The sequence below is a fragment of the Miniopterus schreibersii genome (genome assembly GCF_964146895.1).
Source record: "Miniopterus schreibersii genome assembly, chromosome: 1".
Lineage (NCBI taxonomy): Eukaryota > Metazoa > Chordata > Mammalia > Chiroptera > Miniopteridae > Miniopterus > Miniopterus schreibersii.
Genome location: NC_138101.1, coordinates 150,093,187 through 150,105,543, shown reverse-complemented (window position 1 = coordinate 150,105,543; position 12,357 = coordinate 150,093,187). Strand labels below are relative to the sequence as shown.

General features: G+C 40.4%; 1 protein-coding gene across 1 annotated transcript in view; it reads right to left on the bottom strand.

Moving 5' to 3' along the window:
- Nucleotides 1-12,357, bottom strand: part of SLC27A2 (solute carrier family 27 member 2) — a 45,129-nt gene that overhangs the window by 14,430 nt on the left and 18,342 nt on the right. Inside the window, exons 3-4 of the mRNA XM_081152042.1 lie at nucleotides 11,540-11,698; nucleotides 8,902-9,026 (exon numbers count right to left, since the gene is read on the bottom strand). Of these exons, the coding sequence (XP_081008168.1) occupies nucleotides 8,902-9,026; nucleotides 11,540-11,698 (284 nt within the window). The remainder of the gene's footprint in view (nucleotides 1-8,901; nucleotides 9,027-11,539; nucleotides 11,699-12,357) is intronic.

The window sequence follows — 12,357 nt, the reverse complement described above, 5'->3', positions numbered from 1 at the left end:
AGCCCACAATCACCCTCTTACTTCATTTCCTTGCCTAGTGGGTGGTGAACATCTATCTCCCTGATTAGACGGTAAATACCTTTGAGGCCAAATATATTTCTGTATCACCACAGTACCTGGACCTGGGCATATAGTGCAATCCCTGCAGCAAAAGAAGAAATAACCTCCACCAGGGAACCCTCGACTTCCCTGTTCAACAGTCAGTAGCTGGGACATCGCACAAGGGCAGGGTGGAGGGTGCAGGAGGTGCAGGTGCCCTGGGTATGCGGGAAGTGGGCCAGCCTCACAGGTGCAGCTGTCACCTGTGGGTGGCAGGAAGCAGGGTGATAGTCACAATACCACGGGCTCAGTTTTCATCATAAACGGAGGGATCTTATTACGTTAGCAGAAGGGATTAAGGCTCTAGGCTGGAAATGTTTGTGGACACAAACCGCGAGATCCTGGAGCCTCCTGAGATGGCTGGTTCTGGCCTAAGAGTGAGATGGCTGAGCCTACTGGCTGCGACTCACGTTTTCCTTTCCCAGAGGAGAGATGGTGTTTCCACATCACCAAAGCCACTCCTCCAAAGAACTAGCTGTATTTTAAGTCAGGGGTCACCCGGCTCAGTTTAACAAGGCTCAAACCTCCTATTCCACATTAGATGTGAGCTGCAACGTGCAAACGCACCTGGGGACTTAAGTCCTCAACGGGATTTAATGACTGATGGAGGGTGAGAGGTCAGGGTATCCAGAGAGGAATGGAGGGCACCAGGTGATTAGAGTGAGCAGAAAACCTTCACTGAGGGCTTTACTATGTGTCAGGCATGTGACCTGTACTGTCTTACCTAAGTTTCTAAAGAACCCTATAAAAATGTGAGAGGTAATAAAGCATTTGCTTCATGTAGCAATAGAGAAAACAAAGCTTGAGGGGATGAAAATAATTTGCTGAAATCACACAGGTAGCAACATAGTTGCTCCAAGATTCAAATCCAAATCTATGTGACTGCAGAGAGTGCTCTTTTCCTTAATTAAAAAGAAAAAAGAAGAAGAAGAAGAAAAAAGAGCGACACGCACATAGTTTAAGAATTAAATAGCACTGTAAGGCTTTTAAATGAAGGAAGCTGTTCATCCCACTTCTGTCCTCGTGTTTGCCCCAGCTCTCCTACACTTTTAACTCTTGTAGCTGTTTCTTATCCTCTTATTTCTAAGCTAAATGCTTATACTGCTATCTTTGCTTAATTTTATACGTTATTTAGTGATTTCCTATTGTGCTAGATGAGAATTAAGCTCTTTCCCATTGTCACAATTTCTGGTTAAATCAGTATTCAGTGCTCACATTACTTTGTTATAACATAATTTTGATGACTCAAATTCTTGAATAAATTTTTGTTTTTCCTGGAATTAACTGCCTCCCTGACCATTTGCTTCTTTTTCTTAGTTTCTCTTTGTAGGTCTTTTCTGGCCTTCCAACAGGGAAATGGATCAGATGATATAATTTCCATTTTGCTCCTGTTAGCCTTCAGCTCCAGTCTGGACTAGTTGGCTCTCCAGGCCTGGGAATTCCCTTCGCCTCTCCTTCCTGGATCCTGTGCCTTCATTTCTTTCTTTTCATGCTCCTGTTTGGGTGGAACATTTTCTCTAGTAACTTCCTGAAGAAGGATGTATAGGGGGTAAATTATTTTGAGACCTTGGATGCCTAAAACTATTCTTATTGTACATTTGATCAGTAATTTGATTGGATATAGAATTCTAGATTGGCAGCAATTTTTACTTAGTATTTTGAAGGCACTGCTCCTTTGTCTTCCAGCCTGCAGTGTCGTCATTGGCAAGTCAAATGTTATTCGTATGGAATCTTTTCTTTCTATTTTTTTGGTAGTCTTAAATGTCATCCTGGTGTAGTTTTTATTGGGTACTCTATTGGCCTTTTCAATCTGTCCTTCAGTCCTTGGAAGTTTTTTGGTATTATTTCTTTGATAAGTTCCTCCTCTATATTTTCTGTATTCCTTTCCTGATTGTCTATTAATTAGATGTTGGATCTTTTGGATTGCTACTCTAATAGTCTTCCCTTGTCTTCCCTTCATGCCCATCACTTTATCTTTTCTCCAACTTTCTGTAAGACTTCTTTATCTTCCAAGCTTCCTATGAATTACAGTTTTTAAAAAAATCATATTTTCATTTGTCAGGGAGTCTTATTTTCTTTGGTAGCATACTATTCTTGTTTTATAGATACAGCATATTCTCTAATATCTCTGAGGATATTAATTACAGGTTTTGGGAAGTTTTTTCAGGCTATTTGAGTTGATGCTGCTTCTACTTTTCTTTAAATGATCTTTCCTGTTGGAGGCTTTCCTCAGGTGTCTGCTGATCCTTGATGTCTGTTTATATTTGGGAAGAAGGCAACTAAAAGATGTTTGAGTAGCTCTGTGTGGTGGGAAAGGGCTATTGCCAGGTGGGCTGCACCGTTTGGTGATGGGGCAGTGAGCCAAGGTCCCATTTCTTTTCTGGGAAAGTGGAGTTCTTTGTAAGAATTACCCTCCTCCATTCTCTTGTCCACAAGCATAAGCTGGCTCCTGGAGCTCTCAAAGCTGTACAGGGAAAGGGAGCTGGGGCTTTTCCTGGTCAGTAAGTAGATATTTACTCAATCTCTATTTTCAGTGCCTCACTCCTTCCCTACTCTGATCTGGGGGTCCTTGAGTTCAAAGCTTCCCTAGGTCTTCTCCAGAGAACCTCCTATCTCCTACAAGGGTGGGAGAGGGGGGCAGTAGGCCTAGCTGTTTCCTGCACAGACTTTCTCTTTCAACACCCTCCTGTTTTCAAGCCTGATACTTCATCCCATCTTCCGTTGTGTTTCGTGTCTCCAATTTCCTTCTTGTTGGCACCCGCCTCTTCCGTCTCACCTCCCTCTGTCCTGTGATGCCAGTGACCTTCATCTCTCAGCTCTGTACTTTGGAGTTCCCTGTTGCAATGTCTCTTAGTTTCTAAGACAATGGGAGCTTGTGTGTCTTTCTCTTGTCCTCCTGGTTTTGGGGAGACTTCCAAGAGGTGAAAGAGCAGAAGGTATTCACCATCTTAGAAAAAATTCCCGAGTCCATGTTCTTAACAGCGGATATGCTGGACTTCAGCCTGGCTCCCCGAGGAGAGGAGGAAGCGCCCACTGACAGGAATAAAGGGCGAGGCTCAAGGTCTCTGCTTTACAGAAGAGGCTGTTCTCCCTCCAGTGGATCTTCCAATTGCAGCCAAAGGACCGTCTAAAACGCCATCTTCCACATCACTCTTCCATGAAAGGCACTTTAGTGGCGCTTTGCCACGTTCACATTTAATTCTCAGCAAAGTAAAGCCCTCTCACCTGGCCCAGTCAACCAGTCTTGCCTTCTGCCACACTGCTTGTAGTTCCCCACATGCCAGGTCCTTCATTCCTCTGCTCTGTACATGTGTTTCCGCTAACCAGAAGCCCTTCTTTCCCTGCATGGCTGGGAAACTTCTCTGCACCCTTCAAAACTCACCTCCTGTGGCAAACCTTCCCTGATTCTACTCTTTCCCTCTTTCCTCTGGCCTGTCCCTGTCCTGATCCCCACAGGTCACACTGGTCACTCTCCACTCTGTGCTGTTACATACCTCTCACTTCTGTTTTCTGTCAGAGTAGAGGTGATACAGAGACAGAAATTCTGGGCTTGGGAAGGACCACAGAGGTTACCTAGTTTTGGAGGAATAGCAGATAACTCTAGGAGGTAAGCTGAGTCTATTCAGCTGTTTCAGAGTTCTGGTCTATCTTATTTCCCCTTCCTAATATCGTTCCTGCTATGTGTGGCCCCTGGAACTCTTTTCTGGATAGGTTTTCCTCCTTTTCCCACTCGGGTCACAGGCTCAGCAGGCAGGACAAAGCCATATTTTTACCCCTTCCTGTGCTTCATTCCCTAACTGGAGCAGAGACACACTCAACTTTAGGGTTATCTTTTTCCAATAAATAACCAGAACACTGAATGGTGTCTTTTTAGGCAATGACATGCACCAAATGGCAACTGCACATGACAGGAAAGGAACCAAACTAGCTTTTCATTGTAAACAGGTGTTCTGAATGCTAAGCCCCAAATATAACAATGGAAGACAGGTAAACAGGTAGACTCTTCAACAATAATACTGTAAAAAAATCACTTAGGTCAATAGCTTTGCTATCCGACCCCCTCTCAACTTTAGATGAGAGCGACTTACTGATCTGAATGTCTTCTCTCACTTCCTCCCGTGTGTATGTGCTGCAGAATTTTCTTTGATTCACTCAGTGAATATGTATGGAGTGAATACTATGAGCTTTACATTCTTAGACACTGAAAACAATTATAATAATGGCTACCGTTTGTTGATTATTTACTAAACGTCAGGTTCTTTGCTACATGCTTTACGTACATCATCTCGTTTGGCCTTCACAGCCCCCTGTGAGGCAGGTGCTATTATTTCCCCTCTTGGCTGATGGGAAACAGGCTTAGAGAGGTCAAGTATCCTGCTCAGATGGTAGGGTCGGGAGTCAGGCCTGCTTGCTCAGAATCCTTGCTCTTAAGCACCACGTTAAGTCCCTTGCACCAAATCTGAACTCCTCCCCTAAGGGTGGATGGGAGCTCTACCAAAGGAGCTACTGAATGTGGTTAAGAGGAGGGAGGAGAAGCATTGCCCCAGAATACCCCAGATGCTCCTGCTGAGCCATGTCATGTCTATGGAAGAATGTCATTTGGTTCACGGGCTCAGCTAAGGCAGGAGCTGCCTCCCTGATATACACTGCTTGCGGGCTGGTGGTGTTAGCCCCTCTAGGGACAGTCTATTTTAGGCAGTCCTAGGATGAGAAAGATCCTTATTACACTGATCCAATTCTAGTTTTTATCCACTTTTGCTTGAGAAGTCCATTCAATACAATAGTTCTTTAAGCTCCCTTTAAATCCATAGATATCTGGGCTTCTTATCATGACCTATTTTCTTTTTAACTTGTGCTAAAACACACATGACAAAATTTACTATTTTAACCATTTTAAGTATACAATTTTGTGGTATTAAATACATTGATAATGTTGTGCAACCATCACTACCATCCATCTCCATAATTCCTTTTATCTTGTAAAACTGAACTCTGCACCCATTAAACAATAACTCCCCATTGCCTCCCCTCCCCAGCCCTTGGCAACACCATTCTACTTTTATGCCTCTATGATTATGCCTACTCAAAGCACTTCACATGAGTGGAATTATAAGTGTAATTGTCTTTTCGTGACTGGCTATTTCACTTAACATGATGTCCTCAAGTTTCATCCATATGGTAGTGCATTGCAGAATTCCCTTCCTTTTTAAGGCTGCGTGTATATATCACTTTTTGCGTATCCATTCAGCCATCCATGGGCACTTGGGTTGCTTCCATGTTTTAGCTATTGTGAATAATGTTGCTAGGAACATGGTGTACAAATACCTCTTCAAGACCTTGCTTTAAATTCTTTTGGATATGTACCCAGAAGTGGAATAGCTGGATCATATGGTAATTTTATTTTTAATTTTTTGAGTAACTGCCATACTGTTTTCCACAGTAACTGTACCAATTTACATTCCCACCAACAGTGCACAGGGTTCCAATTTCTCCACATCCTTGCCAACACTTGTTATTTTCTTTTGGTAGTAGCCATCAGAATGGGTGTAAAGTGGTATATAATGAGTTTTGATTTGCATTTCTCTAATAATTAGTGACATTGAGCATCTTTTAATGTGCTTATTGGCCATTTGTATATCTTTTTGGAAAACTGTACATTCAATTCCTTTGTGTATTTTTGAATCAGGTTATTTTTTGTGTTGAGTTTTAGGAATTCTCTCTATATTCTGGATATTACTCACTTCTCAGATAAATGATTTGCAAATATTTTCTCCCATTCTGTGGCTTGCCTTTTTACTCTTTTAGTGTCTTTTGAGGTACAGACTTTAAAAATTTTTATGAGGTCCACTTTGTCTAATGTTTCTTTTGTTGCCTTTGTCTTTGTTGCCAAATTCAAGAAATCACTGCCAAATTCAATGTCATGAAGTTTTGTCTTATGTTTTCTTCTAAGAGGTTTATTGTTTTAGTTGTTAAATTTAGTTCTTTGATCCATTTTGAGCTAATTTCTGTATATAGTATTAGGCAAGGGTTCCGCTTCATTCTTTCACATGTGGATATTCAGTTTTCCCAGCACCATTTGTAGAAAAGACTGCTCTTTCTCTATTGAATGGTCTTGGGACCCTTGTAAAAAATCATTTGACCATATACACTAGGGTTTATTTCTGGGTTCTCTATTCTATTCCATTGGTCTATATATCTGTCTTTATGTTAGTACCATACTGTTTTGATTACTATAACTTTGTAGTAAGTTTTGATATCAGAAAGTGTGAGTCCTCTAGTTTTGTTATTCTTTTCCAAGATTGTTTTGGCTATCTGGGGACCTTGAGATTTCATATGAATTTTAGGATGGTTTTTATTTTTCTTTCTTCAAAAAACATCATTGGGATTTTGATAGGGCCTGAATTGAATTGGTAGATTGCTTTGGGTAGTATGACATTTTAACAACATTAAGTCTTTCAATCCATGAACATGGGATGTGTTTATATTTATTTTTATGTCTTTAATTTCTTTCAGCAATGTGTAGTTTTCATTATGCAAGTCTTTCTTCTCCTTGGTTAATTCCTAAGTACTTTATTCTTTCTGGTGCTATTGTAAATGGAATTGTTTTTTAAATTTGCTTTCCAGATTGTTCTTTGTTAGTGTATAGAAATGCAATTGATATTTGTGTCTCGACTTTGCATCCTGCTTCTTGGCTGAATTGATTTATTAGTTGTAACAGTTTTGTTTCGTTTTTGTCTTTAGGGTTTTCTAGATGCAAGATCATATCTCTAAAAAAAAAATCTTTAAATGAAGTTTTTTAGTGGTAACTTTTTTTTTACAATTCTTGTATTTTCCAGACAAACCAGAATTCAAGGGTGGGGGGAAGCCAGGGTAAATAGGAACTCCAAATCTACTTCTAGATTACAGGACATCCATGAATTATACACCAAACCATAATATATTTTGAAGACATAAAATCCTAAACTGTCTCAGTACCTGAGACAACAATAAGAGAAAAGAGAAAGGTGGAAGTGTGTGTATGTATGAGAATGTATGAACCTGAAAGAGCTACACAAACATCTTTCTTTTCCTCAAGTCCAAAGGTAGCTCCTGTTAAAACTAATAGAAATAACATGCCCTCTCTCAGGAGACTTCTATTTGATAAGGAGGTACGTTTAAGGCAAAGAAGAAAAGCCAAACAGAAGGGCCCCATCTGGATTTCTGGGTTTTAATAGAGAGTCATACAATCTTGAGGACCAAAAGGAAAACTAATGTGAAAAAAATTCAATAATGACATCAATAGAAATTGCTGTAGAAAAGGTCCTAACCCAGCTCACAGCTAATTCTGACCCTCACGAATCCTTCGAATCTGGCCCCAAAATCAGAATAATAAGTGCAAAACACAAACATTTTGGGGGAACATAGTGCCTCCTTTAACTTAATTACATATCTTTCCGTGGTAAGAATTTAGAGGTTCATTCAGCAAAATCTGTTGCTGCCTACGTTGTGCCAGGTACAGGTCTTGGTGCTGGGGATCTGGCAAAAAACAAAGCCCCTGGTGCACCGACCTGTCATTTAATTGGGGAAGACAGACAACAGTCATATAAACCTGTGCTATGCTACAGGTGATAGTGCTGCAAAAAGCAGTAATCCATAAAATGAACAGTAAGAGGCAGGGTGATGCCTTTGGTAGTTAGTAGGAGGGGCCTCTGATGAGGTGACATGTGGGCAGAAACTGAATGAGAGAACTGGGGCAAGAGCTTCTTATACTTCTATGTCACACAGCAGCTGTGTCATAAATGTTTATAAATAGTGATTTATCAACTTAGTGACCCTTTGAATTTCTTTTCCTATGATGAGTAAAAGGATTAAAGGAAGTAAAATCTGGTAAATTCATTGCATTATCTAGTCTAACGTTTCTCAACTGAGGATGATTTTGCCTGCCAGGGGACATCTGGCAGTGTTTGAAGACATTTTGATTATCACTGTCTAGGGGAGGAGAGGGAGGGTTCTACTGGCATGTCCTGGGTAAAAGCCAAAGATGCCACTATACATCATACGGCGCACTGAATAAGCCCATACAGCAAGGAATGAAGGGACCCAAAATGTCAACAGTGCCACTGTTGAGAAACCCTGAGCTGGTGAGAGCTGAGGGACTGGGCAAGGGCTGCTCTTCCAAACATCCCATCAAGATACCTGGACATGTGCAAATAAGGTAGATCCAAGGCCCTTGGAGTTACCTTGGGGCATCTGTTGCAAACCATCAGACTTAGTAAGATGTTTCAAAGCCACATGGGGATTTATTCATTAACCTACATTAAATAAGTTTCCTGAATGCCGTTGGTACAAGAGAGGGCCAGGAGACAAGATGTGGTCCCAGCCATCAAAACTTTTACACCCTAGGGAGAGTGGGAGACATGAAGACAAACACCTGCAATGTGACAAAGACCACAATGGGGTGGAAAGCAAATGATGTAGGGTGGAGAGAGTAATGACTTTGGTTGGAGTGACTCAAATAGGTTTAACACGTAAGGAATTATTTGAACTGAGCTTTGTGAGTAGGCTTTAAAAAGGCAGAAAGGGAAGAAGAGGGTAAGATGTGAAGACAGGTACAATAGCAGGGAGCAATAATATTAATAGCAACTGTCATTTAGCAAATCCCTTCTATGTGACAGGGTGATGCCAAGCATTTTGTTGTAACAAACAATTGAAGTCTAACATAAAACCTGATATATACAAACCACCTGGAGCCTAGCATGAACCAAAGTGACTTGCATTCTCATCTTATCCATTTAAAAAATATAATAAGACATGGGGAGTTACCTGAGGTGTGTTGCATAAATACCTAAGCAGTTCACCGATGTACTGAATGGCAGTGACATTATATTTTCTGCAGTCATCCCAAAACTGGCTGGCTGAAAATTTGTTCCGCAAAACAAGAGTAGCACCTACAGAGAAGGCATAGAAAGTATTAATAAGAAAGTGCTACAAAAATTACATTCATAAATAAGTGTTGAGTACTAATTATATTCAATGCAAAAGATCCAAATGAGACCTAGTTTAGTCCTATAGGAGCCTCCAATCTAGTCAGAAGAAGACACATAAAAAAACCTTTCTAATAAAAATCAGTTTGCAATAAATAAGAAGTTCAAGTGAGGCCCTAAAGGAATGTGTGTGTGTGTGTGTGTGTGTGTGTGTGTGTGTGTGTATACATTAATTCTGCTTGGGCAAGGACTGACAAAGGCATTTTTTGGAAGAGATAGAATTTGAATTAGCTCTTGAGAAATGAATATGGGGAAAGATAAGAGAATTCCAGGCAGAGGAAAAAGCATGAACATAAAGACAGAATAGTCCAGAGGGTGTTGGAGGATGGCCAAGACTCAGGTGGCCTGTAACTGGGCTGGTGAAAGGTGGGAGGCTCATGAAAGATGAACCTGGAGAAGCAGCTGGGGGTGCAGTTATAGAAAGCTTGGAAGTGCAAGGTGGAGGAACCAGACTTGATTTTGTGGGCAATGAAGAGCCAAGTTCTTGAGCAAGCAGGAAAATTCTTCTTTGTTGGGGGAGGTAGACAGAATATTTGTTCCCAAAGATGTCCACATCTTAATCTCTAGAACCTGTGAATATGCCACCTTACATGGCAAAAGGGTCTGTAAAGATGTGATTAAGTTAAGGATTTTGAGGTGTGAAGATTATCCTGGATTATTTGTGTGGGCCCAATGTAATCTGTAATTACCCAGGTTCTTATAAGATGAAGGCAAGAAGGTCAAGGGCAGAAGGAGATGGGATGATGGAAATGAAAGGCTGGAATGATATGCTGTGAAGATGAAAGAAGGGGCCATGAGCCAAGGAAAGCAGGCAGCCTTTAGAAGCTAGAAAAAGCAAGGAAATAGATTCTTCCCTAGAGCTTCCAGAAGGAATGGAGCTCTGCTGATACCTTGATTTTAGGACTTCTTACCTTCAAAAGAGTAAGAGAATAAATCTATGTTCTTTTAAACTACTAAGTCTGTGACTTGTTATAGTGGCAATAAGAGACTAACACAATGGGTAAAATAATATATCTATTATATTCAACCTAATTAGAGGCATGAAATGTGCAAAGTGAAATAAATCCACAAATATTTTTTATGTTATTAGTTTATTTTTACTCCTACATATACAAAAGTCCAATGTTTTCAAAGAGGATACATTTTAAAAAATACTATTTATTTCTTCTTTTGCATGTATTTTTGCTCCTTAAGCAAACGTGTAAGTGATTGAATTGTCCCTTTGGGAGCCTCAGAGTCACCCTGTTCTTAAAGGGCCAGCAATGTGATCAGGTCGTCATTTCTTGCTGATTTGAAGGCTGATGTGGGTCTAAGTGTTTTATAGCTGCTCAGTAAGTTGATGAGGGAAAGAAGCAGAGGCTTGGGCAATTGTATATGTATATGTATATGTATATACAGAGGGTGTCCTCCAAAAATGTATACGCACACTCTGAATAATTATAAAGGCAGTGTTTATTAAAATACATTTCATTTTCAAAATTGAGCTCTTAGTTGTTAAAGTGTCTTTACATTTTTTTGGAGCACCCTGTATACACATATATAATTATTTATAATAAAATAACACATGGGAGAAAATTTTAAGTTTTTAGATTAGAGCATTAGAAATGGTTTCCTGGGAGAGGTGGATATTAGACTGAGTCTTACTATATAAAAGTGGTATCAATCCTACTGAAAGAAGAAAGGATGGCACTCTATTTTGAATGGTAGAGCTTGAGAAGGAAAAAGGAGAAGTGACAAGACAGGTATTCTGATCAGAGCTGAGGAGTAATGGGAATAAGGGAAGAACAAAGTAGAATGGGAAAAACTGGAGAAGTTTAAATGAGACGCTGATGGAAGTCAACATGCAGATTTCTAAAAGTGGAAATGATGTCAGAGAATTATCTATGGAATATAAGAATCAAGCATTTGCTCTGGCTGGTGTGGCTCAGTTGGTTGGGTGTCATCCCGTGCACAGAGAGGTTGCTGGTTCGATTCCTGGTCAGGGCACATGCCAGGTTTCGGGCTCCATCTCTGTTAAGGGGCGTGCAAGAGGCAGCGGATCGATGCTTCGCTCTTGCATCAATGTTTTTCTTTCTCACTCTCCCTTCTCCTCTCTCTCTCTCTCTCTAAAAAGAAATAATAAAATGAAAAGAATCAACTGTTTTGACATGGATAAAGACCTCAAATATTTTTAAAAGGTTTCTTCCTTGATATACTGAACAATTATAGCATTATACTACTAGACAAGGAGCCATGGAAAAATAGGAATAATTTTAGATACCTACTTGCCATGTGTGAATCAAATAGCCTTGTTATTAACATAGAATTAAATATCTTCCTAGCACATAGGAGAGAAGCCAAATTTCAAATTACTTTTTCTTACCAGTGGATGTGAGTGTGTACTGACCTCCAACGCCTTGTTGAGAGAAAAAGCTTACCCGCCACAATACATCCATTTACACCGATGAGGAGCGCAGAGCTGTGGTACAAGGGCAGAGTGGTATAGATGATGTCATCTTTCTTAATCCTGGCCACACTAATGAAGCCGGTTCCATACCATAAGCGATGGTGACTGATCTTCGCAGCTTTCGGGAGACCTTTGAAAAGATACAAGAGTAGGCCTGAGTGAGCCAAGATCAGCCATTTACAGACACGTGGTCTGGGAGAGACGTCTGGCTTAAGATGCATCATCTGGCAATTAGAGAATTGCAGATTGAAGGGCCATAGTCAGTGAGACCAGCAGTTGGCAAATTTTTCCATGAAGGACCAGAAAATAAATGTGTTAGGCTTTGCATGGTCATACAGACTCTGTTGAAACTACTCAACTCTGTTATATTGCAGCCGATGGCAGCCAAACAATAAAGCAGCGATTGACTGTCAACCGTTTTCATCTCATGGAACACATAAACTAATTTTAAAATTCTGCAGTATACCAGAAAATATATTATATTTTTTGCACCAAAAAATAGGTATAATTTTGATTTATTTACACTGGATGGCTATTGTTGTGTTGGCTGTTGTCATTTTTTTATTTGACAATCTAAGGGAAAAGAGGTCAGTGCCCCTGACTAAAGAGTCAGGTACTGCATGTTTTAGAAATTCTTGGGTCACACCGTTTGAAAATCGCTGACATAAAGGAATGAATGTGGCTATGTTCCAATACGACTATTTACAAAAACAGGTGTGTCTGTGTGGGGGGAGCTTGGGGGCTGTACTTGGCCCACAGGCCAGAGTTGCTGACCCCTGTGTTATATGG